We start from the raw sequence: 25,527 nt of genomic DNA, 5'->3' as shown, positions 1-25,527 counted from the left end.
CAGATGGTCCTCCACTTCCCCATCTGATTCCGAAAGCCAAACATCTATTTCATATGCATTACATACTCTTTAGTTTGTCCCCCAGGTCTACTTCGCATCCTATTTTCAGAAAGACTCTGGAATCTAAATCTCAGTGGAATGGTAAATTTGGGGTAAAGACAATGTTTTCTTAGGCTACTTACTGCAAGAACTGCCCTGTCTCGTTCCACCAAGTCTGCAAGCTTATCCAATAGACGTCCTCTTTCTGAAGCATCCATCCTTCTCCACACTGACCCAAGAGAGAAAGCCAGGCGGGCTGCCTGCACTGCTTTGTCTATATCTGCCTGTTGGAGAGGAAGAGGCACAAGTGAAGAGAGAGAACACTCCAAACAAAGGAAGAACCATCTACTTCACGAAAAAGGTGACGAGTGAACATCAGTGGTGTCTAGAGAGCATAAGTTTGGTGCTCTGTTGTCTGAAGGTAGTTATTTCATGGGGAATCTTCTTCTAAGAAGGACATACCTTGTCTGCTTCTTGAACTTCACACACCTGTTCTCCTGTGGCTGGATTATAGACAGGGAACACTCTCCCACTCTCTGAGTTCTGCCACTCGTTGTTAATAAAAATCTAAGGGAGTAGACAACAGAATGGGTGAGACAGGTGATAAGAAGCCAGTCAATGGCGAAGTATTACGGAAGTACCATGGTAGCAACACTTGTTCTATATGTTTGCTGGTGTATAACTAACGCATAGAATTGAAAGAGTTACGAGAGACGCTTCAATGATATGCAGTCCAGTCTCACCCTTAATTCAAGAATTTCCTCTATGATATCTTTACCTCAATGTCATCCAAAGATTAATAATAGCCCTTACCTGTGAACCTGTCAACCAGTGAGAGCGTCAAACAAGCACGGAAGGACAGAGTCTCACATACTTACAAACCACTGAGGCTGAGAAAATATTTATCGATAGCCCAAGCTCCAGTCAATATCCACAAGGGGTAATTCGTGGATCAAACTGACAGTCATCACACCTTAGATCCTAGTTTCTCTGTCAGAGGCATGAGTGACTTCACAGGGAAACCTGAAAGTGCTGGAATAAGCGTTCGTCTGATTTACAGTCAGATCCTGAACTGAGCAATGACTCTTATTTAACTGGTGAGTTAAATAAGTTACATGTGTAAATCCAAGTTTGACGTCTCTCCCTTTGCTGGGTAGGCTACAAGGCTCAGCAAAGGGAAAATGCCTGTAACTTCCAAATTAGTCTCTCTAGGATTTCTTAAGAGATTTGATTTCCTTACACAGGAAGTGGAGATTATACTAAAATGGCAAAGAGAGTAATGGTTTAAGAATTTATTCAAGTCAATTTCTCAGAAAATTTGTAAGAAATGAGTTAAAGGAGAAGGGAAAATATAGGCAAAGAAATTATTATTGATATTAAGACAGAAAACTAAACTAATATTTTTTGGACTATGAAAGCTCAAAGAATACAAAAAGATATTTTACTCTCTAAAATATATGGCATGACAATGAACTTATGAGCCAGTCAGTCACAATTTAGAACAAACACAAGGACACACTGATTTGATATTGCCTGCCATTTTAACAATCACAGATGAGGCTAAATGAGCATAGATCTACAATTTTATATATTAAGTTCTAGATTACTCTAAAGCTTTGCTTTTTCCCTTATTTGACAAAACAATGATCCTGTGTTGAAGGAGGCACTGATTAAACTAGAGTCTCCTTTTCCTGAAGGCTTTTTAAGATAAAGGGAAAAAAAACCCTTAAATCTGTATAAGCACTTAATACAAATGTATTGAGCACAAATACAGTGACCTTGTAATTGTATAACATTTTACAGTTTTTAATATACAATTTATACAAACATAATGTATCCAATTATCCAGTAAATACTTAGATACCTCTAGACACAGGAGAGGCAAAGACGGCTGAGAGCTCCAGCCCTCTAGGGTCTTTCAGTCTCTAGCAGCTCACTGCATACTCACAACCCCAATGGCAGGATTTTATTATCTCTACTTCTCTAGTAAAGAAGAGAAAACCGAGAGGCCACGGGGTCAAGAGTCTGAAGAAGCTGGTTCTCATCATGGCTCTGATTCAAAATCTACTGCTCTTTCCACCAGAGAATGGTTTCCAGGACTGCCTGGCCCAAGAAACACAATTAGTTAACGTCCAAGCCTGAATTAGAGCTGTAGTTCTTGGACTCCTGATCTACTTCTCTTTTCACTCCAATTAACAAATTTCCCAACAGTTCACAGCTCATCTTATTTGCATACTCCTTTGAAAAAGCACAACATAATCTCCAATGGAACAAAAGAAAAAAGCTCAGAGGTTACTTTCATTATGGATTCACTTCTAGCGTATTATCAGGTTTAAGGAAGAAAGGGTCGTGCCAATGTAACTTAGTCCTTTTATTCACTGTTTGATTGAATCAAACTTCTTAACCTCTGTAATATCATGAGGATCCAATTTTAGTTTTTAAGCTTCTTTGTTGAGCAGTTCTATTTTTAAGGATTAGTAGTTCATGACTTTTATTGTTTCTTAGAGGTTTTTCAAAGATCAAAGAGAAAAATTACTTATTTTTTAATTAGACAAAATTCATTCTCCTACTATCATCATTTAGGTCCATTAATCATTTTATAAATTGGAGATATATTATGGGATCTTACTGATCTTATCCTATATCTTGAAACATTTTGCTATTTCATCATTCTAGGAATAATTTCATCATTACTCATCAATTATTTCCAACTACACTAAAAAAAAACCCCTAAAATAATAAGGAAACAAAAAAAGCTACGGAACTGCCCAGAAATGAATAAATACATCATCACTATTTAATCATCCTTCAGTTTTTTTATTGTGTTGTCCAAAGTAATGCATCATCTTTCAAAAAGGTATAAAAGATGTCTAAAGCACCATCTTTGTCATATCCTTTTTAGGTTTCACTGAACACAGTTAAGAATTCACAATTTTTCATTTCTGTCCATAATAAGCAAGAGAAGAAAATTAACCGAGAGAGACATTTCACAACCATTAGATGAGTCAGAAGATGAAGGCAACGAGACAAAAACACTAGAGACCCTACAGATAAGGGTGAAATGACTGGATAAGCAAAATCTCGGACTATGAGTCTTTAGGATAAATAAATTTTCTCAAACTCAAGACTCAAACAGCAAACAAAATATTTATAAAACAAAAAGAAAATATCATCTTCTAACCCAGTTAGTCATTCAATAGGAAGGACTTAATCATTTGATATTTTGCAACAAGAACCCAGACATCCTGTTTTGCTAAAAGGACATGTGACAATCCTTTTATCTTTTACGATATTTGTGGGCAGAAATCTACTTGATATGATTCATAAATGGACACATGCTGAAGGTAGGTGTATATACCAAGGTGATTGGAAGGACAGATATTATGCAGAAATAAAAAAGTTCACTGAATCGATAAATCTAATTTATACTTAAGAAACCAAAATGAAAATGCTTTTGTAATTATGGAACAAAAAAATGGCCATCCTCTTTTCTACAAACATATGAGCCTTCAAACTTTTCACCAGTGTTACATCATGATAAAGCACACGCGAGAAGAACCAGAAGCAACAATAAGCTAAGGCCTATTAAAGACGTGTTTAAAACCTAGAATCAGTATTTATGACAGGAATATTTCCAGTTTTTCCAGTTTCATCCATGATGGCTGATAAGCAGATAGTTGCATTCAAAGGTCATTGCCCTTTTCAGGTACATGCATCTCCAAAACCAGGAAAATATGGAAGAAAAACTTGGTTTGCTATGTTTAAATTCTTATTTTGTTGTTTTCACTCTGTTCTGACTTCCATACATCTTTCATAAAATAACTTAAACTTTCAAAAATATAAAAAGTCCATTGGACCCAGATGGTAAATGTGATGACTATTTTTCCTTGTATTCCCAAGGTTAAAATATTTGACATTTTACTATGTTAATATTTGTGTAGACTTAGCCTTATAACACAACATTAAAAAACTTGTACTGACAACTTTGTTGGTACACGGGATAGCAAACACCCCCACAATACTTGAGGATTTTCAGCTTCTCTGGGCAATTTCACAAGTTTTGAATGTGGTGTGAAGTGTTCTTCTCTGACCGGGGCTCCTGGGCAAAATAGTTTATTTCGGGGCATTAGCAGGGAAAGCGCAAGATGATCCTGGAATATTGTGATGCCAGAAATCATGCTCAAAAACTGAGGAGGACATATCAAAAAGACACAGGAGCCAACACAAAGGGGCTCCCAATGGCCAATAGTCAAGTAATTTAAGCAACAAAATAAATAATGATGGTAATGAACTATTACCCATAGAGTGAGAAAGGCATCCAAGAGTCCATAGTGATATAAATTTTTTAATGAATAAATAAATAAATGAGGGATAAGAAAAGGCTCTTCTTTGCAATAGAATTCCAACTAAGAGCTGTAAAGAAATGATGGAATTAGATAATCATCAGTTGCCAAACAGCACAGTAATCACTGCTTCATCAATGGATGGTAAAATTAGTGAACAAAATAATGAAAAATTAAACGTTTATGTCTTAAAGTATCTCCTCTCAAGCTGCTTATTAATTACAAAGGGAAACAGAGTGACTTTATGTTGAAGAAACTTGGCAGAGAGCACCTTAGTCAGGTGACCAAAGTTAACATCACCAGTAATGGGACAAACTGATCTTTATTAACATTTTATCTGCTTGTCCTACCAATAATTAGAAAGCTGTGTTGAAATATCCCACTTTAGTGGCAGGCTTTTCAATATATCCCCTTAGCCCCATCATTTTTATCTTTATAAATTTTAGATTATTTTATTAGTGAATATAAGTATGTAACTCTTGATTCTCTGGTAAAAGAGAACCATTTATCACTATGAAGTGACCCTCTTCATTACTAACAAAGCTTTGCGTTTTAAAGCCTATTTTGTTTAACATTAGTAAAGCTACCTAAGCTGCTATTTAGCATTTTCCTGATATATCTTTTCCCATCCTTTTACTCTTAACTGTATCTTTATTTTTTTGATGTGTCTCTTTAAACGATGTATGGCTAGATTTTATTCAAAATGAAAATCTCTGTCTTTTAACTGGCAAGTTTAATACTTCAGTATTTATTGTGATTATATTTTGCGTTATATTATATATTGTGTAATATTTGGACTTGATGCTTATTTGGCTTACTTTATTTTACTTCCTATTTTCTCCTTTTTTGTCTCTCTCTCTCTATTTAGTTGATTAATATTTGTTGTTGTTGCTCATTTTACAATTCAATTTCCCCTTTTATTGATTTAGAAGTTGTACACTACATTTCCATTCTTCCATTGGTTATCTATGATATTTTATCATGCATATTTAACAGCTTGAAGTCTAAAGTTATATATATCTCTCTCAACATTCCTCCTAATTATAAGGGCCTTCAAATACTAAATCTAATTGCTCTTCTACAAGGGCTTATTTGTTATAAAATTATTTTATACAGAAAATGACTTCTTATATTTAAGAAGATTTTTTTTATTTTTATTTTCAAGATTTCAAGATTCCTTAGAATCTCATTTAGTAAAGATTGATTTGGGGTAAAGTCTCAATTCCAAATGTATTTTTATCGTTCCTTCTCCTTCTCAAAAGGTACCCCCAGAAGGTTACACAATTCTAGGTAGACAATTATTCTCCCACTATACTTTGAGGCTATTATTCCAATATTTTCTATCTTGCAATGGTGTCTATAAGAAGTCTGCTGTAAGTCTCTGATTATAATTTCTTTGTTGATGACTTGCCTTTCTTTCTGGTTGCTTTTCAGATCATGTTTTTGTCCTGGTGTTCTTAAGTTTCATCACAGTATGTCTAAGCATAAACTTGTTTTTTATTTATCTTGATAGTTAAACATTGCGCTTACAGGGTCTGTGAATTTTTGTCTCTTATAAGTTCTGGAATATTCTTAATCATTACTGTCATTTCCTTGAATATCATTCTTTCTATTCTCTCCTTCTGGAACTCTAAGTGTTATGCCTTTTTAGTCCATCCTCAACGTCTTTTAACCACTCATATTTTCCAACTCCTTTTTAAAAAATATTTTATGTAAAATTAGCTTTATTATTTTTGTAAATGTGGAATACACTCTTCCAAACAAACTATACAAGAAAGCACAAAGTAGAAAGTAAAAAGTTGCCTCAAATTTCATCATCCATAGATAACTAAAGTTCACATATTCATGACCATCCTTCTGGACATCTCTCTAGGCCCACATACATGTATGTATATAATTTTACAAAACCAGATCAAATCTACATAAGCTTTACAATTTGCCTTTTAAAAACTTAACAATATGCTATAGGCATTTTTAATGGTTTCTTTGTATTCTAACGTGTACATCTGTGCATATGTATACAGGTATGTAGATGTGTGTGCATGCATGTGGGGAGCTTAATTTATTCAATAAGTCCTCTATTCAAGGACATTTACGTTGTTTCCATTCATCTCCTTTTCTCTATGTGCTTTCAATGCGTAATTCCTTCAGATCTATCATCCAGTTTTCTTTACCCAGATCTAATCTTCTAATTTCAATGTTTATATTTTTATTTCTAAAAGTTCTCCTCTGTTCTTTTTCAAATCTGCCTGGTGGTTTTGTTTTGGTTTTAAAAATTAATACTTTAATTTGTAGAATAGTTCCAGGTGTACAGAAAACTGAGCAGACAGTACATGGAGGTCTCACGTACCCCCATTCCCCTCCTCGGTTTCTTCTAATATCTTGCATTAGTGTGGTACATTTGTTAAAACTGATGGACCAGTATTGATATATTATTATTAACTAAAGCTCACAGTTTACATTAGGCATCATTCTTTGTGTTGTACAGTTCTATGGGTTTTGAAAAATGCATAATGTCGTGTATCCACCATTACAGTACAACATGGAATAGTTTCTTCACTGCCCCAAGAATCCTGTGCTCCACCTGCTGATCCCTCCCTCTTCCCCCTAAATCCCTGACAAACACTGATATTTTTACTGTCTTCATCATTTTGCCTTTTCCAAAATGTCATATGGTTTGAATTATACAGTAAGCAGCCCCTTTAGACTGGCTTCTTTCACTCAGCAATTTGCATTTAAGGTTCCTCCATGTTTTTTCACAGCTTGTTAGCTCATTTTTTAAATGCTGAAAAATATTCTATTGCATAGATGCACCACAGTTCGTTTATTCTTTCTCCTTTTAAAGGACATCTTGGCTGCTTCCAGTTTTGGGGAATTATGGATAAAGTTGCTATTAACAGTTGTGTGCAGGTTTTTGTGTGAACATAAATTTTTAACTCATTTGGGTAAATGCCTTGGAGAGCGACGGCTGGATCACACAGTAAGACTACTCTTAGCACTGTAAGAAACGGCCAAAATGTCTTCCAAAGTGAGTGGACCATTTTGCATTCCCACCAGCAACGAACAAAAGCTCCTGTTGCTCCACATCCTCGTCAGCATTTGGTGTTGTCAATTATTTGGATTTTGGCCATTCTAATAAGTATGTAGTCGCATCTCATTTTAGTTTGAATTTCCCTTAAGACATATGATGTTGAGAATTTCTTCATGTGCCTATTTGCTGTCTGTATATCTTCTCTGGTGAGATGTCTTAGACCTTTTGCCCACTGTTCAAATGAACTGTTTTCTTAGTGTTGAATTTAAAGAGTTCTCTGTATATTTTGGACACGAGGCCTTCACTGGATATGTGTTTTGCAAATATTTTCTCCCAGTTTGTGGCTTGTCTTTTCATTCTCTTTCACAGTATCTTTCACAGGTCAGGAGATTTTTTTTTTTTTAAGAAAGTCCAATATATCAATTTTTCCTTTCATGGATCATGCCTTTGGTGTTGTAAACGCTCACTGCCAAACCCAAGGTCATCTATATTTTCTCCTGTGTTATCTTCCAGGAGTCTTGTAGTTTTCCATTTTACATTTAGGTCTGTGATCCACTTGGAGCTACTTTTTGTGAAAGGCGTAAGGTCAGTTTCTTGATTCATCTTTTGTATGTGCTTGTCTAGTTGTTCCAGCACCACTTGCTGAAAAACTATCCTTTCTCAAAGATATCGCCTTGTTCCTTTGTCAAAGATCAGTTGACTACACTTGTGTGGGTTTATTTCTAGGTTCTCTATTCTATTCCACTGATCTACTTGTTCTTTTGCCAAAGTACAGTGTCTTGATTACCATAGTTTCACAGTAAGTTGAAGTCGGAAACTGTTGGTCCTACAACTTTGTTCTTCTCCTTCAATATTGTTGGCTTTTCTGGGTCTTTGCTTTTCCATATAAACCTTAGACTTAGTTTGTTGATATCTACAAAATAAGTTATCAGAATTTTTACTAGAAGTGCATTGAATCTATACATCAAGTTGGAAAGAATTGACATCTTAACAATATTGAGTCTTTCTGTCCATGGAATATCTATTCCTCTAGATATCCCATGATTAATTTCATCAGAGTTTTATAGGTTTCCTCATAAAGATCTTGTACATATTTTGTTATTTTTATATCTAAGTATTTCTCTTTTTTTGGTGTGATAATATAAATGGTATTGTGTTTTTTATTTCAAATTCCAATTGTTCATTGCTGGCATAAAGAAAAGCAAATGACTTTTATACATTAACCTGTATCTGGCAACCTTGCTATAATCGCTTATTAGTTCCAGGAGGGTTTTTTGGTTTTGTGGGTTTTTTTCCTAGTCAATTCCTAGGGACTTTCTACATAGATAATTGTGTCATCCACGAACAAAGACAGTCTATTATACCTTTTATTTCCTTTTACTTTCTTATTGCATTAGCTAGGACTTCCAGTACTACGCTGAATAGGAGAGGGAAAGGTAACATCTTGCCTTTTTCCAATGATAGAGGGAAAGCATCTAGTCTCTCACCATTAAGTATGATGTTAGCTATAGGTTTTATGCAGAGATGTTCTCCATCAAGTTGAGGAAGTTGCCCTCTACTCCTACGATACTGAGAGTTTTTATCATAAATCAGTGTTGAATTTTGTCAAATGCCATTTCTGTATGTGTAGATACTATCATATGGTTTCTCTTCATTAGCCTGATGATATGACAGATGGCAACAATTGCTTTTTGAATGTTGAACCAGTCTTGTATACCCGGAATAAATCCTATTTGGTTGTGATGTATAATACTTTTTATACATTGTTGGATTTTACTTGCTGATATTTTTGAGAATTTCTGCATTTATGTTAATGAGAGAGACTGGTTTATAGTTTTCCTTTCCTATAATATCTTTATCTGGTTTTGGTATCAGAGTAATACTGGCCTCATAAAATGAGTTAGGAAGTGTTCCTTCTGCTTTTACTTTCTGGAAGAAATTGCAGAGAATTGGTATGGTTGGTAAAAGTCACCACTGAAACCATGTGGACGGGTGCTTTTTTCTTTTGGAAGGTTATTAATTACCGGTTCAGTTTCTGAAACAGATACAGGCCTACCTAGTACAGTCAATATTAGGTCTCCAGCCTCAGCTCCCACCATCAACTATTCCTTCCTTTTGCGTCTCTTAGGTCAACCTCCTGAGAAGAGTATCTTTGGAAGCCAGTCTCCAGACGTAAATTAAATTATTGCCCTTGGGTCCAAACGTCTGGAACCAGGAAGAAGAAGGCCATGCAGTATAGTTCAAGGCCATTTAGGGGCCAAGTCTTGGGTCAGGATAACTGCTTTTCAAAAGAACTACAGAAGGGAAGACAAAAAGTGATGAATATCTGAGGGGTGGGTGCCAATTTGGTAGGTGTTGGGATTTTAAGGTTTTCCATATAAATTTTTTCTATTATCTTTGGTTTTGGTATGAGGGTAATGCAGGTCTCAAAGAATGGGTTGGGAAGTATTCTCTCCTCTTCAATTTTCTGGAAGAGTTTGTGTAGAAGTAGCATTATTTTTTTCTTAAATATTGGGTAGAATTCACCAGTAAAGTCATCTGACCCTGGAGTTGTCTTTGTGAGAAGCTTTATTCAGCTACACATTCAATTTCTTTAATAAATAGAGGGCTAGTCAAGTTATCTCTTTCTTCTTGTGTGAGTTTTTGTAGATTGAGTCTTTTAAAAAATTGACCCATTAGTTATCAAATTTGTGGGCATAGAGTCATTCAGAATATTCTTTTATTATCCTTTTAATGTCTATGATGGCACCTCTTTCATTTCCGATATTAGTAATTTGTGCTTTCTCTCTTTTTCTCTTTGTTAGCCAAGCTAGATGTTTATCAATTTTATTGATCTTTTCAAAGAACCAGGGTATGATTTCATTGACTTTGTCTATTATTTTCTTGTTTTCAATTTCATTGATTTCTGCTATATTTTAAATTATTTTTCTTCTCTTCGAAGTCTATATTGCACTTCTTTTTCTAGTTTCCTAAGGTAAAAGCTTAGACTATTTCTTATTTTCTATTATATGTATTCAATGCTATAAATTTCCCTCTAAATACTTCTTTCACTGCATCCCACAAATTTTGATGTTATATTTTCATTTAGTTCAAAATATTTTTAATTCTTCTTGAGACTTATTCTTTTATCCATATGTTTTTTAAAAAATGTGTTGTTTAATCTTCAAATATTTGGGGATTTTCCAGCTATCTTTCTGTTATTATAGTTTAATTCCACTGTGGTGTGGGAGTATATTTTTTGTATGATTTCTACCCTTCTAAATTTGTTAAAGGGTTTTTTATGGCCCAGACTGTGGTCTACGTTGGTGAATGTTCCATGTGAACTTGAGAAAATTGAGTATTCTGCTGCTGTTTGATGGAGGTTTACTTTAGTATTTCTAGCTGGTAATGAATTTGCTTCTAGAGAAAACAGAGCTTTTTCATTTTCCTTCAGCCCATTGATTCATTTTCAGATCACCACCCTTTTAATTAATCAATACATTAAGAATAATGTATAGAAGGATAGCTGCTCTCATTATTTCTATTTAATATTGTAATAACATTTGATATTACGCCAGGTAACAAAGCATGAAAAACAAATGAAAGCAAAAAGGTTGAAAATAAAATAAGTAATATTTATCTTTATTCTCAGATGAAATGATTGTCTATGTAGAAATTCCTAAGAAATCAATTTTTTAAAACCTGCTACAAGTATAATTTAGCGAAGTCCCAGGATACAAGATCAATAAACTATCAACAAATCATTGGAAAATGTATTTAAATACATATATTTATACACACACATTAAATTCATACAAGATCTAGTTGCATTGTGACCGAAGGAGCCTTTAGAATGTACAGTTTACTTTAATGCCAGAAGTGGAAATCCTAGGCAGCAACTATTAACTACTTAAATGATGTAAGTTTAAAAATAATAATCTAAAAAAGAGTCTAAAGAAGGGCTATGGCTCAGTCACAATGCAACTGCTTCATAAAATTGAGGGACCTGGTAAACCCTCTCCCAATACTCGTCTGTGAACCAGCTTTGATAGAACAAAAATAGTGTGAGTTGGCACTAAGAGGGAAAGGAATGGCTGAGCAGAAATTTGATTTCACAGAAAAAACTACAAACAGCTTATTAAAGGCCTACTCTAAACATGGAGTTGTTTGTAAGTATTACTGAAAATCCACAGAAGTCATGTACTCTGCTGTCCTGGAGCTTATAACCATGTTTCAAAGACAAGATTACTTTCAGGAAAGTTAAATAACATAAGACACTCTATGATTTAGTGCCCAGATGAATGGTGGAGATAAACATTGCAGGAATTGGCTTCGGAGAAAGAGAGATCAGTGTGGGCTGACAGGTTAGAAGAAGCCTTCAGGGAAACAAGAAATAATGAGGAAGTATGACCCGGGGTACGGAATGGATAAGGTAGAAGAAGGAAACCCTACCCCTAATAAAATGATGCAGCTGGCCTGATCAGCCCCTCTTGCTTGCCTTCAGCTCCTCTCTGAAGAGTATCTGATAATCTGGTTTAAGGAACGTGACAGAGAAGGAAGAAATCGAAGTTTAGCTTCTCTCCTTCCCTCCTAAGAGTCCCTGGGCCCTATCAGCAGCTCCAGTGGTCGAGTGACCCCTGGCCCCTCAGCCCCGGCCTCTGCCACAGCACTGTCTTCAGACGAGGCACCGCAAGCAAGGCCCCCAAATCACAGAAATCCAGAGTCAGAGTAAACAGCGCAGAAACTCATAAAGCCACGTCAAACAGAGTCATGAAAAGAAGGAAGAGATGAGAAAGGAATTTTTAAAATGTTACAATTTAATCACATTTAGGAAGAGCAGTCATTAAAAGAAGTGAAAAATACTAAAGAGGAAAGAGAAAAAGGAAACTTTTAAAAGATAAGGAAAATGAACATTGAAAAATACTGATAGAAAACAATTATTTTTTCTAAATATAGTTCTGCTAAAATAGAAGAAATGGAGAAAAATAAGCCTTATAGATTTTATATTGAGAAACAATGAACTGAGAAGGGACCCAAGGATGAAGGGCGGTGGAGACAGAGGGAAAAGGAGAGGGTGTGACAGGAAAAACAGAAAGAGGTGAAACATCTCCCACGAAAGTTTGGGTATGCAATATTTTGAACTATTCAATGCTGAATAACCAGCTTTCTTTTCTTTTTTGTCACCATGAAAATACCGTTAGAAAAAGCGTTAAAGCAAGGCCAGCCTGGAAACCTACAGCGCTTACGGCATGAGAACAATCTGATAGCCACATGCTTGTGTCATCAGAATCCCGGTATTTGAAGACATCTACCATGCCTGGGGTTTTGGTCAATTTCTGCATTTTGCTGGTATCCCACCCAATGGAGAAGGAATTACACTGCAGGGGAAATGTGGTATTCCTTGGGTAGCATAATCCTAATATTTGTAATATGTGTGCTTGGGCCAAAAGTTTCTCAGAAGCCATGCAAAGAAACGCAGAAATAAAGAGAAGGAGTCCCTGGCAATTGGTAGGGACTTTTTTGTTTTGAAAAGTCCAGTCTAAACACAGCTGAAGTCATGAGGATACGTCTCTAAGGATAGGGGTTTCCATGGTCTCTTCCTATTAACACCCTCCCTTCCCTTCTTCTCTTCCTTTTTTATCTCCTTTAACAGTTTTTACTGAGTGCTTATTCTAAGTATTGTGCTTGCTAGTGTATCCTTAGATTTTTCATTTTCTTTCTTTTCCAGGCTGAGCAAATATGTCTTTCAGGCTAAATATATCTATATGTCTGCAGTATATGCTCCTAGGAGTACAAGAGGGGTAAAGGGGTTCCCGTGCCAGCCATCCCAAAGACAAAGGCCACTGCTTCCATGTAGGGCATCAAAACACACCTAAATAATTTTTTAAGAGAAAATAACTGACTCTCATGACTGACTGACTTGTAGAAAACAGACTTGGCTAAAACAAATTCAATTATGTGTAATCAGGGCACCAACCTGTCCCATATCCCCATATCTGAGAATGCTGTTGACATCTGCTTTAGGAAAAATAGTAAGAAACAGTCAACTGGTCTGAGGAGCCTTATCAGAGGCATGTTGAATTACAGCATTTGTTTCTCTGTTGAACACGGCATGAAAGGCAAGTACACCCCAACATCAGTTGTGACATATTCCCAAACTGGAAGAAACTATACTTGCCCTCAGTGTTGTGGTGGAAGGCAATGGGAATTGCTACTGGTAATGGTTAATGTTCATTTCTTCCTGTTCCACTTTCTATAAACAAGGTAATGCCTATACAAGCTCATTACTGTAAACTGAGCACATTTAAATTGGCAGTAAAACCAGAGTATTTACTCTAGTGCACATATAAAGTGCCTCATCCAATGTTTTGGAAATGTTTCAAGTTTTGAAACCAAGCAGCTGGCAGCTTTACAAGCCAAACCTTACACTTAAATCACTCACTCTGGAAAGTTTTTCGGTGTCCTGTGTCAGGTAGTACCATTCAGCAGACATTCATTCCCCCACCCCTTGAATTCTTTTGCAATAAATTTGCATTCACGGGGCTCTTATAACTCTTCCAGCGCCACAGACTCCAATGGCTGTTGATTAAATGTATATATCCTGTGCATTTAATCTGACTTTCATTATGGCCACTTCGTAAAAACGCCACAGACTGGACAAGCGATGACACATAGCAAGAACCTGGAATCCCTGCAAAGCCTCAGATTAGGTTTTTTTCTCCTTCTTTATTAATAGTGACCATTTTGTGGCCTAGCTCTAAATCAGCAAAAGTATTTGACAGCAAATGTTCCTATCTATGGATTATATATAACCCGTCCTAAACACCAGATGAAAAAAGGATAACCCCGGGAAAGGCAGGGCTCGCTTCCATGTAAATCATGTTACAAATTGGACAACACCCAGAGAGTTCATTGTTCAGCCTCAATTGTGAAGGCCATTCCCATTTACTATCCCCCTCGAATCGATGTTAATTAAGGCGGACTGAGACCATAAATCAGCCTGGGAGTTTTACAATGTAATTCAGCATTAAGCATATATATTTAAATTAAAAGTAACTGATTAACCACTAGAGTTTTTCCAGAAGTTGCTGAGGCCATTTCTTTATAATGAAGACATGTCACCTTTCATTTTTGTGAAGAGAGGAAATGAAAGAAATATTATCTTCTAAAAAGGCGAATTAAGGCTAGTAAGTGACTCACAACACTGATTACTGGGGGGAAGGGCGGAGCTGAAAAGAGAGAGGGAAGAGAAGAGAGGGGAGGAGAGTTACATGTGAAAGGGGAGGCAGTTGGCATCTTTGTTCTATCTCCCTTGAAGTTATTAATTCTTCCTTTATTCAGAATCATTTATTACGACCTACTACATGTCAGGCACTATGCTAGGCACTGGGGGATACAGAAATAAGTAAGAATCAGCCATTGCCCTTGAAACAAGTATTCAGCACTGCAGGGGGGAAGACCAACACAGTACCAGCTCCCATAATATGATGCGGTAACAACACTCAAAAATACTTGTTGAATACCTACTGTGAATATGCTCCAAGGATAATACATTTTATGTCCTTATTTCATAAAACACTAGACAGGTAATTAGCGTGCCTCCGAGAAATCTAACCGAAGAACCCGCCATGCCTGACAGAAGCCAAGAGAACGTCCTTCTGAGGAGAGGACTCAGGTTTCATCAAAGAAAGCACTGGCTCTGAGCCCACAGCTGGAAAGACAGCACTGTTGGAAGAGTGAGTCCCTCAGAGCTCATCGACACGGGTTCTGCTACACCACGAACACTAAACAACCTGCAGGGACATGATCCAGGGACAGGAATTTGTTTTAATCCTAAGTACGTGGACGACACGCATTCGATAAATAATTTAGATTATTAACATTATTTGGTGCCCCTCACATACTGAGCATTTTCACTATTTCATTTAATCTATATAAGAAATCTGTGATGTAGGTATTGTCCTTCCAGATGAACAGACTAAGGTCTATGTTACAAGGGCAGGTTTAGACGGCAAATAATTTGTGGGGCAAAAACTTAGACCTAGTCTCCTGCAGCTAAGTACAGAGCGCTTCCATTCCTCTCAACGTTACTGGTTTTCTCCGCTCTTCTCCGCTAAACTACAACTTTAAATTAAAGATCTGTGTTCAGTTAGGCCAAAGGCAATAGAAAGAATATAATTAGGACATTTACTGTAAAGTCAGAATTAAAAATGAAATCAGTCGGGGGAATAATAAAAGTTAACATCTGAGTGCTTACTATGTTCGAAGCACTATTTCAGACACTTTACATGTAAAAACTCATTTAATCCCCAAAATTATTATATAAGCTGGGCCCCATTATTATCCTTGTTTATAGACGAGCAAGTTGAAGCTCTGAGATGTGAAGAAACTTGCCCACCGCTAGGAATGGAGTAAAGCTGGGACTCAGAAGCTACCTTTACCTCGCAGTCCTCGATACTGGCATGTGTAAGAGACTAGTGCCCTCGCTCAATTTCGTTCACTGCCGCATAACCTTGAAGTGCCATTTGCACTGTCACAATGATTAATTAAACATGTTTCTCCCCAAGAGATAGGTTCCTTCATAATCTGGTCCCAATCAACCTTTCTAGTCTCACCGCTGGCCACTCCTCACCAAGTTTCTAAGCCAGAACAACGTCCAGAGCACAATACCATTTATGTAAACGAAAAACACACAGAGACAAAACAACACCATATTTCCTCCTCCCTTTCCCCCACTATCCTAAAACCACACCAATTTATAATATGCTAGAAACTTTAATAAAGATCTTTGAACATGCTGTGCTTCCCTCCCTTATTCAGCTGACAAAACAGCAGAATCTTAGTCATCCTTCAAAACTGAGTTCAAATACAACCCCTTAGTAAAGCCTTCCCAAATCCTGTCAGACAGAGCTAACTGCTGGACCTCTGACCTGACTTCTGCCTACATGCTATACTGTCCGCTAACAGTTTACCTACGTCCCTCACTAGATCGTTTGCTCCATAAGGACTCATGCGATGTCACTACACCTTCTTTATTTCTGCATCTCTAGTACCCAGAAAAGGAAAAAGTGAAGTAGCAGTTGTTCAATAAATGTCTGATATGTATTTTTATTACATAAGAAGCAAATACTTTCTTCCAACAAAAAGCAAAACAATGTACGTTCTGAATTTCAGGAGTCAAAGTTCTTGGAATTCTAGAACGATTTTCATCTATCGAGAGAAGCTGGGCCCTCAATCTGCATTGAATACCATCCCACGAATACTGTATGCTTCCTACTCTTTCTTGTCTGAATTGAGGTTAAGACAACCTGTTTTCATCCAGAACCTGGTTTTGGATAGACACCTGACCACCAAGACAATGGAGTCACTGATTTACCTAAAAAGATTGCAGGACCACAGTACCTTGCTAAAACCTTTGGAATGAAGGTGGTTCAAAATGAACCACTTTTCTCTGGGGCACTGGACCATAACACTGGAGTTCTCTTAAGTGATCTGAAGCCTGGAACGGCAAACTGGAATTGCAGTCTCCTCATTCGACCACTAGCACTTACGCAGTGTGGCCACTTGACAATTTACTATTTATGTTGACTATGCCTGGGGGCTTATTTACATGGGGTAACCACTTTAACAGTCTTATTTTCTTCTACAGCAGAAAAATGAAGAGGTGGTGAAGTGCTTGTGTTCTGGTCTTGGTTTCACACTAAATGTCCAGCAAGTCTCCCGGTTTCCTCAGCCCTCAGTTTATCCATGACAGTACCAGACCTGGTGACCAAAGACAGGCTAGACTATGGCACCTGTGATACAAATCTTCTGTCCAGCCCCCTTGACAGACATTGATAATTGCTTATGACACTTTTGGTTAAACTTCTGAATACCTTCCAACATGGCACTTTAGAAAGCTACTACCAATTGAATGGAAGATGGCAACCCTAAGGACTTCCTACTCCTAGAACTCTGTACATCTGAGGTACTGGATAAAGAACACATGTGGCCACCAGTGGGCGCTCAATATGAAAGTTTACCAGAAGTCCTGTGACACTGTAGGTTTGTCTTGTTCCTTCCCTAAGCGCAGGTTGGTTTCATAATCTTTTGAATAACACATCTCCGTGCCCACAGCAGGGTCCATCCTCCGGGTTCAAAAGTGACTGCCTCCTTTTCCAAATATGTGCAGCTTGAACACACAACCAATATACCAGACAGACACCGCCAAGACGATGGAGTTATTTACTCACCTAAAAAGACTGCAGGACCACAGTATGTTGCTAAAACCCTTTAAAACCCTTTAGAATGAAGGTGGTTCAAAAAGGACCACTTTTCTCTGGGGCACTGGCCCATAACAGTGGAGTTCTCTTGAGTGATCTGAAACCTGGAACGCCTGACAAAGTGAAATTTAGGTGGAAAAGAGTCCTACAACAAGCATTTTAAAACCTATTCAAAGTCATCACCAAGAACAACTGGGAACTGCCCGCCTTCCCCCCCAAAATGTATCAGAAGAAGTCCAATGACTTGCCGGAGGTCACACATCCCATTAGCGGCAGAGTTGAGACTGAAATCCCTATTTTCCAATTCCCATTGTGGTGCTTTTTCTAAATTTAACTTTTGTTGATGTTTCTTTAGAAAGCCGATTTGATGGGTGACCGGGGAATCTGAGCAATATTCACTACATCTCTTTCACAATGTCTCTTCAAAAATTATTCAGCATGAGGAATCTTGCTTGAGTCCCATTTTTCTTCAGCAAATCCACACAAGTGACAGCAAAATAATTTTTCATTTCCTTTCTTGAAAGCAAAATGTGTCAGGGAAACGGTGGTGATTTATATTCCTAATGTGACTCTGCTTAGGGATGAAGTCCTGGGACATTTTCTGCAGTCTCCCCAGGTGCAGAAGTAGAAACTTCTGCCAGAGGACAGACAGCAGTCAGACTATTGTGATCCTCAGATAGGAAACTGTCTTCCTAGGCTTAGCAAAGAACATTTTTGCACTCTAACAACCACAGGGCTATATCTGAATATCCAGGAAGGGGGCTTCAAAACCAATCCCTACCTAACGACTTCTCACAGGATGGTTGGTTTTGGATGAGCAGAGGAAGATGGAATGGCCAACCTTGACTGAATTAGGAGCTGGTTACAATTTCACTGCATCAAAGTGATTCTTTTTTCATATGTTCCTTTCTCTATAGAATCCAGGTATCCAAGGCTAAGAAAAGGGCATCACATGCCAAAGTCTTTATAAAACAGTCACAGCTGTTTGGCTCACAGGTACTTCTCCCAGCTAAAAGAATTAAAATGAAAATTCATAATGGCATATTATTAGAGACACTCCACAAAGGCATTTCAAAAAGATCTGTAAGAACAATTTCCTTCCGTAAATATTTCATAGCTTCCTAGATTCTGAGCACCTGGGAAGGAAGTGTCATATATTTCCCCATCTCAGAAATTTTATTCTCTTCTTGGTGGAATGCCTTTAAGAATGCTAACAGGAACAATACTCCACTGCAATGAAGGCTTTCTGCCAAACAGAAGTGTCCCTTCCCAAACCTGAAAGGAACACACGTCTCAGCGCGTCCAAGAGAGGTGGTCTGAAATATGAATGGAGCACATGCTTGTGTTTCTGGGTTAAAACAGTAAAGATCATAAAGGTGGACTTCTTGAAAGCCAATTCAAGGTGATTGGGCTGGCTTATGCAATTTTCTTTCTTTCAAAAGAGACTATCAGGATAACAAAGTAACTTGCAAGTCCGTTCTCCCCAAGACAAGTATAGGGACTGAAGTTGCTTAATTTAGTCAATCATGATGGTTAATGGTTATGAAGTCTGTGTGTATGTATATAAAACAAAGTAGAGAAATCAGGAAATTCATCAAGGATGGAGATGATTAATCTTGCATGTATTCCTGTATCTTCCTTATAGACCAAACTAGAAGAGAGGTACCAGAGTTGAAAGATCTCCATTCAAATACCAGTCTGCCTTTTACCACTTGCGTAATCCTGACCGATCTTAAATAGACTCTCAAACTCTTTGAGCTTTGTTTCCTTCTCTGTAAAAACAGAAATAAGGCTTATCTACCTTTCAGAGCTGTTGTACAATTAAGTGAGATAAAATGTGAATGTGGCTAAGGCTTAGCTGGCTAAAATGGAAGTTTCTCCCCTTTCTAAGTTCCTTGAAGAAAGGTCTCCTGGCTTCATTTGGTTTCCTGTACATCCTAACATGCAGTGTTTCAAAGATATAACAAATTATGTTACTGGGGAAAGAAGTGAAAACGGAACAAGGAATTCAGACTGGCTGTCAACAGGGATCCGATTCATCTAAAAGTTGCTTTAAGTTGTTTTCTAAATCTCAGCAGTTACTTAGATAAAGATGACAAAACAGTGAAGCTTCGCCATGCAAGCCAAGCCACGTCACTTGGCCACTTCCGGAGCAGGAAGATGACCCAGGACAAACGAGACTTACTGCTTTTCAGCCCACAGCAAAGTGGCCATGACAATACAGAGAGGCCGCCATGAACTTTCTAATTGAGGAATCTAAACCCTGAGGAATTCTCAAAGCAGCAGGCATTAATAGGAGTTAGGTGTAAATAATTTCCTATCTTCAGTGAATCTTTAACATAAAGCTGCCATGTTTTATTTCAGTAATAAAATGTTTTGTTTTTTTAATAGTAAATGCTTCAAACGATTTGTATGAAACCCTGCAGTGGACTGTGCCTTGGAGAGTTGCCTTTTACTCAGCCTGCCACTAAACTGCCTTTGGTTCATCAAAGAAGAGTACCAGATAGCAAATCGATAACCAGACTGATCTATTTATAGGAAAAAGTTCAATTACTTTTAATTAAGCAGCACAAAGAAAGAGTTTGAGCATTTGTCATATGTTAGTTATCTCCTTTTACGTGATCGCGCCACTGTTGCTACTTGATATACTTTAAAGAGATTTATACACAACAAACAACAGACGGCGCTATCATTCAACCATGTAAAATTGCAGTTCTATTGTTAGAAACAATTCTATCGATGAGCACCTGAGTATGCTACTCTGCAAAGCTGGCAGTCTTTGAATATTACAATCAAAGGTAATAAAGGTATTTTTAACTTTAATGCAAAAAATCCCCATCTTCTTTTACTTCCAATTAAGAGGCTTCCTATCTAAAGTAAAATAATGAAGCAAGTGTTCAAATCATTTATGGGGGAGAACCTTCCTGTTGAAATATCTAGGTAGCTAGAGCAAAAGTGGTTCTGTTGACTTCCATTCTTTGCTTGGCTTCACGCCAAAACATCTGCCTAAAAAGTGAAAAAACACCCAAATGGTATTGTATAGGAAAACACCTAGATGATTGATTGCATTTTTCACTTTAAAGTCAATGTTTTGATATTATAGAGGCATGGCCTTTGTTCAATAGGTGTCATCTTTTACTGGCAAAAAGTGTGGTCTTACAAAGCTTGCTTTGACAAGGACTAATTTATCAATTCTAATTTTAAATCAATTAAAAGTTTTAAATAATGGGCCCACGCTGTATGCTCTGAACCCCACTTATCCTGAATCCTAGGTTGAAAAGCAGAAACAAGGAAAGCTTTCACCCAGAAAAACTGCAAACTAGACTTTCAAAGTCTGCAGAGGGCACAAGCCAAAAGAAAGGAGAAACTAGAGGCAACGTTTTCTAACAGCTTTAAAATGTTAATCTAAAGTGATTGTGCCAGAGTATTTGAAAATAAATGTTGCATGCCTAACACATCACACAAACATGCAATGATTACACAAATTGTGTTACTGTTGTAAACAGAAATAAGTTAGGACATTAGTCATTAGGTAGCAAAGATCTACCCAGCTTCTCACATAACCATCTATCCTCAAGGTCTCTTTCTGAAAGTGAAAGGACACTGATGAGAGTACAGAGACAAAAGGTCATTAGTCACGTTCCCCAGAGGACAGTTCAGTTTGGCTAGCCTTGTGGGGACAAGGCTGGATCCAAATGAACTGGGGCCAGTGAGGGGGAGCTGCTTGTCTCTTTCCCAGAATAAGGTTGCGTGGATCACTCAGATTCAAGGGCTTGGGGGTAATTCAGGGACCTGAGATACAGATTAGGGCAGTCCTAGTATTTCATTGGATTCAGAATTCCAGAGGTTATGGCAGGATGTGTCCACCACAGACCTACACTGCCTAATTTTCCCCGTCTCCCTTAGCTCTACCACCAGGTGGGACTAGCACCGAAGCTGAATCGCACGGAGGTCTTTTTGGTTTTCTTTAACCACAAAAATAGACAAAGGTGTCCGAAGATCAAGTTCTGCCTCCCCACTGTTCTCACATGATTTCTTAATGGGTGGAATTCCTATGTGCATAAAGATTACTAGATGGCGTGACTTAGGTGTGTCATTTAAACTTTCTATGGCTCGATTTTTCTCATCTGTATAATAAGACAATAAAACCTCCCCATCCAGAGGTTGTAAGAATTAAATAAAGTACTGGATTATTGAAAAGCCTGGCATAGCATGCATTCAAACTTTTAGTTGATTCTGATTCAACTGAATGTAAACAATCAATTTAAGGCAATTTATCAGTGCTCTTAAGAAGCTAGTCACTCCTTGTTCTGTGTGTGTTTGTTTCTTCATTCACTTATTCTTTTCTATTGCTAGTAACTAAGACCCCTTTGCCAAACCATCAGAGACACAAAGGGGAAAAGGAAGCTGGAAGAAGGTAAAGATAGTGAAGGCTATCCAACGCATTAACTGGTCTCCCAGAATTTCTGATTGCTACTGTTTTCTGAGTCTGCCACAGAGACAGGCTAAGGCCGGCTGGTTCAAACTTACTAGGGCTGCCTGGCCCTGAGAGGGTCTTAGCAGGCGGGTGGGAATGTGCTCTGAGAAGAGGAAACTGGGAAGGGCTTTACCATCCTCCTGTCAGTCTTGAGAAAGCAAGTCATAACATGTTTCTTTTTGTCTTCTGCTTGGAAACAAATGTTCCTTTGCCTATCTTCCCTAGGTTCAATTAGTATTCTGACTTTCTCAGAATTCAGCCTGTTCATTTGCAAATAGAAGACATCAGAAAGGCTAGCGAGTGTGAGCGTGGGTGTTGGGGGTGGGGGGAAGGAGGCTGAAGTGTTTATTTTCAAAGCCACAGGGGTCCCCATTTGAAAAAGCACCCAGCTTATCTCAATGTTTTTGTTTGTATGATTTTGAATTAAAAGGCTGGAGGGATTCATTTAGGAGATTAAGCTGTCTTTGCAATGGGCCTAGTTGCCTTATTTATTCATAGTATTTGCTAGGGTTAAAAAAGAAAGTCTGTCTACTTCACTCTTCTTCAGTATTTGAGTGCAATAATTTTAAAGGATTCCTTTGGTCTTTGATTTTATTGCCAATTAATTTTACATTAAAATTATGTTTATTTGCTGGTCACAGATAAAAATCACAAACCATGTGCATAACGGGTTAGGACTGCCAGTTTTAGCAAGTAAAAATACAGGATGCCCAGTTCAATATGAATTACAGAAAAACAATGAGTTAAATTTCAGTATAAGTATGTCCCAAATCACTGGCAAATCATGGGACACACTTATATTTAAAAAGTATTCATTATTTACCTAAAATTCAAATTTAACTAGATGCACTATATTTTATCTGGTAATCTTATCAGGTTTTCATGGATATTGTACACATTCCAAGGATGCCAAGTGAATACTAGGAGAAATTCCATTTCATTGTTATAACTTAAACTTGCTCCTTGCAGAACTGAAGTACTTCATCAGTCAGGATAATAATTCCCAGTTTATGAACAGATAAACTGATACCTCAGGGAATCAAGTGAACTTTGACTACAGGATGAGACCTGGTTCTAACCACCAAGTCCATTCTGTTTATGGTAATTTTCCTCATTAAGAAAAAGCAAAACACAAAAGGGACAACTGGTATCTTCCATTGAATTAGAAGTTAATGGCATGAACTACTACATTTAAACATCAATATCATCTTCCACTGAGGATACAAGGCAAACATCCTGGGCAGAGGGCCAGGAACAGTGCGTAGCCTAAGGTTGAAGAGGCCTTTGAACCAACCAATGAGTGATTTCTCCACGGGAGACTCAACATTCGCTTGTGAGTGTAAACAAAAAGTAAGTTGAATTTTATGCAGCACAATCATTTTCATGTATCTGTTGACATACATGGTTAAATGAAGAGAGGGATTATTGAATTTTTTCTTTCAATTAAAATTCTTGCCGTTGACTCAAATCTTAGCAAATACTTTCAAACATAATTATACCTATTTTATACTTAAATGATTAAATTCTCCCTCTTTGTTCTTGGTGATCACAAATATGCAAAAAGGTCTATGGGATGCATTCCCCCAGCCCAGCACTGGATGGTAATATTTGCAGGAATTCATTCCTAAAGTCTCTGAGTTAATGAATGTGAAGCTGAACTAACAAGCCTAAGTGTGCACAGTTTATAGTCAATTTCATTACCTTAAAGTTATATCTAATATTTAGGAGGAAAGGTTTTTTCTAGACCTCAAAGCATCTTAATTTTTCTTTTTCTTTTCTTTTTTTTAATAGGCACCTTCCTGGAAAAGGAAAAATGAGGAAAGGAGACATCAAATGAAAAGTTCAAATTAACCTTCAAATATTTGGTCAAGAAATCCCCATTTGCCAGTTAAATAAAACATTAGAAAAATCTTGCTAGGACTTGATTTTGAAACAAACCTCATGTTGGAGGTAAGTCTTGCTAAGAAATGCCACTGAAAGCTGCCACTTGACCCGGAATTCCTCTACAAGAAAAACTAGCCATAACTACATGTGAGACCTATATGAGAAACTGCCAGAATGTCAACTTCATTTGCAGTGGCCCCATCTGGCCTGATCACTCTCCCTGGCATGATAAATCACTGGCAGAATCCTTACCTTCCTGCGTTTGATCTCTGCTCAGCAAGATGTGGTTTTGATGTGAAGAACTGCAGATCTCTTAGGTCAGAGACAAATAGCAGTGGCACTGACCTGCAAAGTGCTAAGTCTCTATTAGACTCAAGTGAAAAGCCCTAAGCTCCTGACAAGTTCCCTCTCCACAGAGTTCACCCGACCCACCATGGTTTTCACGAGCTTAGGCCGACAGAAAAGCAGCTGAAATGGTTTGGAGGAAAAGTGCCAACAAACCTTTTCTTTCTACCACCATTACCAAGTATTAAAATCCATTTTCTCTAAGATTTAAAGGGCTATTTCTCTTGGGAGTTATTGCTTTAATTTCTAGTCCTGTAAGTCTTCAGTGAACAAAAATTTTGATTTCCAGTGGATCTTTATGACACTGCAAATCACTCACTTATATAAGGAGAATCATTAACACAGATTTCTGTCGACTACTCTCTGTAATTATAAGGACATCCTTGGGAAAATATTTTAAACAAGATTGTTTTGAGTGAAAATTTTGGGTCCCAGAAAGACAACAACTAGACGTGTGAACAAGTTCAGCATTTTTCTTCTGAGCCTCATAATGCCAGGTTTGGGCCCAGGAAATTAAAGCGTTCTGAAGAGTCAGGGCGGGGTAAAGAAATCTCATAGCACTTCTAAGCCAGTCCTTTTCATAAGTAAGTGGATTAATAAACAAGCATCTCATTCCACACTGTCATTTTAGAAGTACTAAAACCGACGTCTAGGAATTTAAGTAACTTACCCAGTATCACAAGGCATTTTCATATCCCCAGAGCCTAATACAGAAGGAAGTACTCAATGAGTGATCAAGCAATTTGTTCGTTCATTAATTCAATGAACATTTTTTGTGTGCCTACACGTACAAGGAACTGTTACATGAGCACACATCAGTGGCAGAACTGGGACCGGAACAGTGGTCTTCTAATGCCCAGACCACAGCCTTGTTCACTACTCTACAGTGCACCCTTAGGGGTTTACACTTCAGAAGAGGTAAGTGAGTGGGAAGGAACGGAAGAGGGGAGTTTTCCATCCTAAAGACTGTGTGTGTGTGTGTGTGTGCACGCGCACGCTTTCTTCAAAGGAAGAAAGCTACTCATTTCAAAACACTAGGCCCTGGAATTCAGTTTCTAGTCCTGGCATTTTGTCTCCTAGTAACTCGGCAAATGGAACCAGATAATTTTATTTTCTAGTATTAATTCATTCACTCATTTATTCAAACACAACGATGTGTGCACCACA

At 37.6% G+C, this 25,527-nt stretch overlaps 1 protein-coding gene across 3 annotated transcripts in view; it reads right to left on the bottom strand.

The window, feature by feature from the left end:
- The window catches only part of ALDH1A2 (aldehyde dehydrogenase 1 family member A2), a 91,160-nt gene that overhangs the window by 52,771 nt on the left and 12,862 nt on the right, over positions 1-25,527 (bottom strand). For all 3 annotated transcript variants that reach the window (XM_014839447.3, XM_070500823.1, XM_070500831.1), the window contains 2 exons: positions 502-606; positions 183-323 (listed from right to left, as the gene is read on the bottom strand). In XM_014839447.3, coding sequence (XP_014694933.1) covers positions 183-323; positions 502-606 — 246 coding nt within the window. The remainder of the gene's footprint in view (positions 1-182; positions 324-501; positions 607-25,527) is intronic.

This window comes from Equus asinus, chromosome 2 (genome assembly GCF_041296235.1).
Source record: "Equus asinus isolate D_3611 breed Donkey chromosome 2, EquAss-T2T_v2, whole genome shotgun sequence".
Taxonomy (NCBI): domain Eukaryota; kingdom Metazoa; phylum Chordata; class Mammalia; order Perissodactyla; family Equidae; genus Equus; species Equus asinus.
This window is presented reverse-complemented; position numbering and strand designations above follow the sequence as displayed.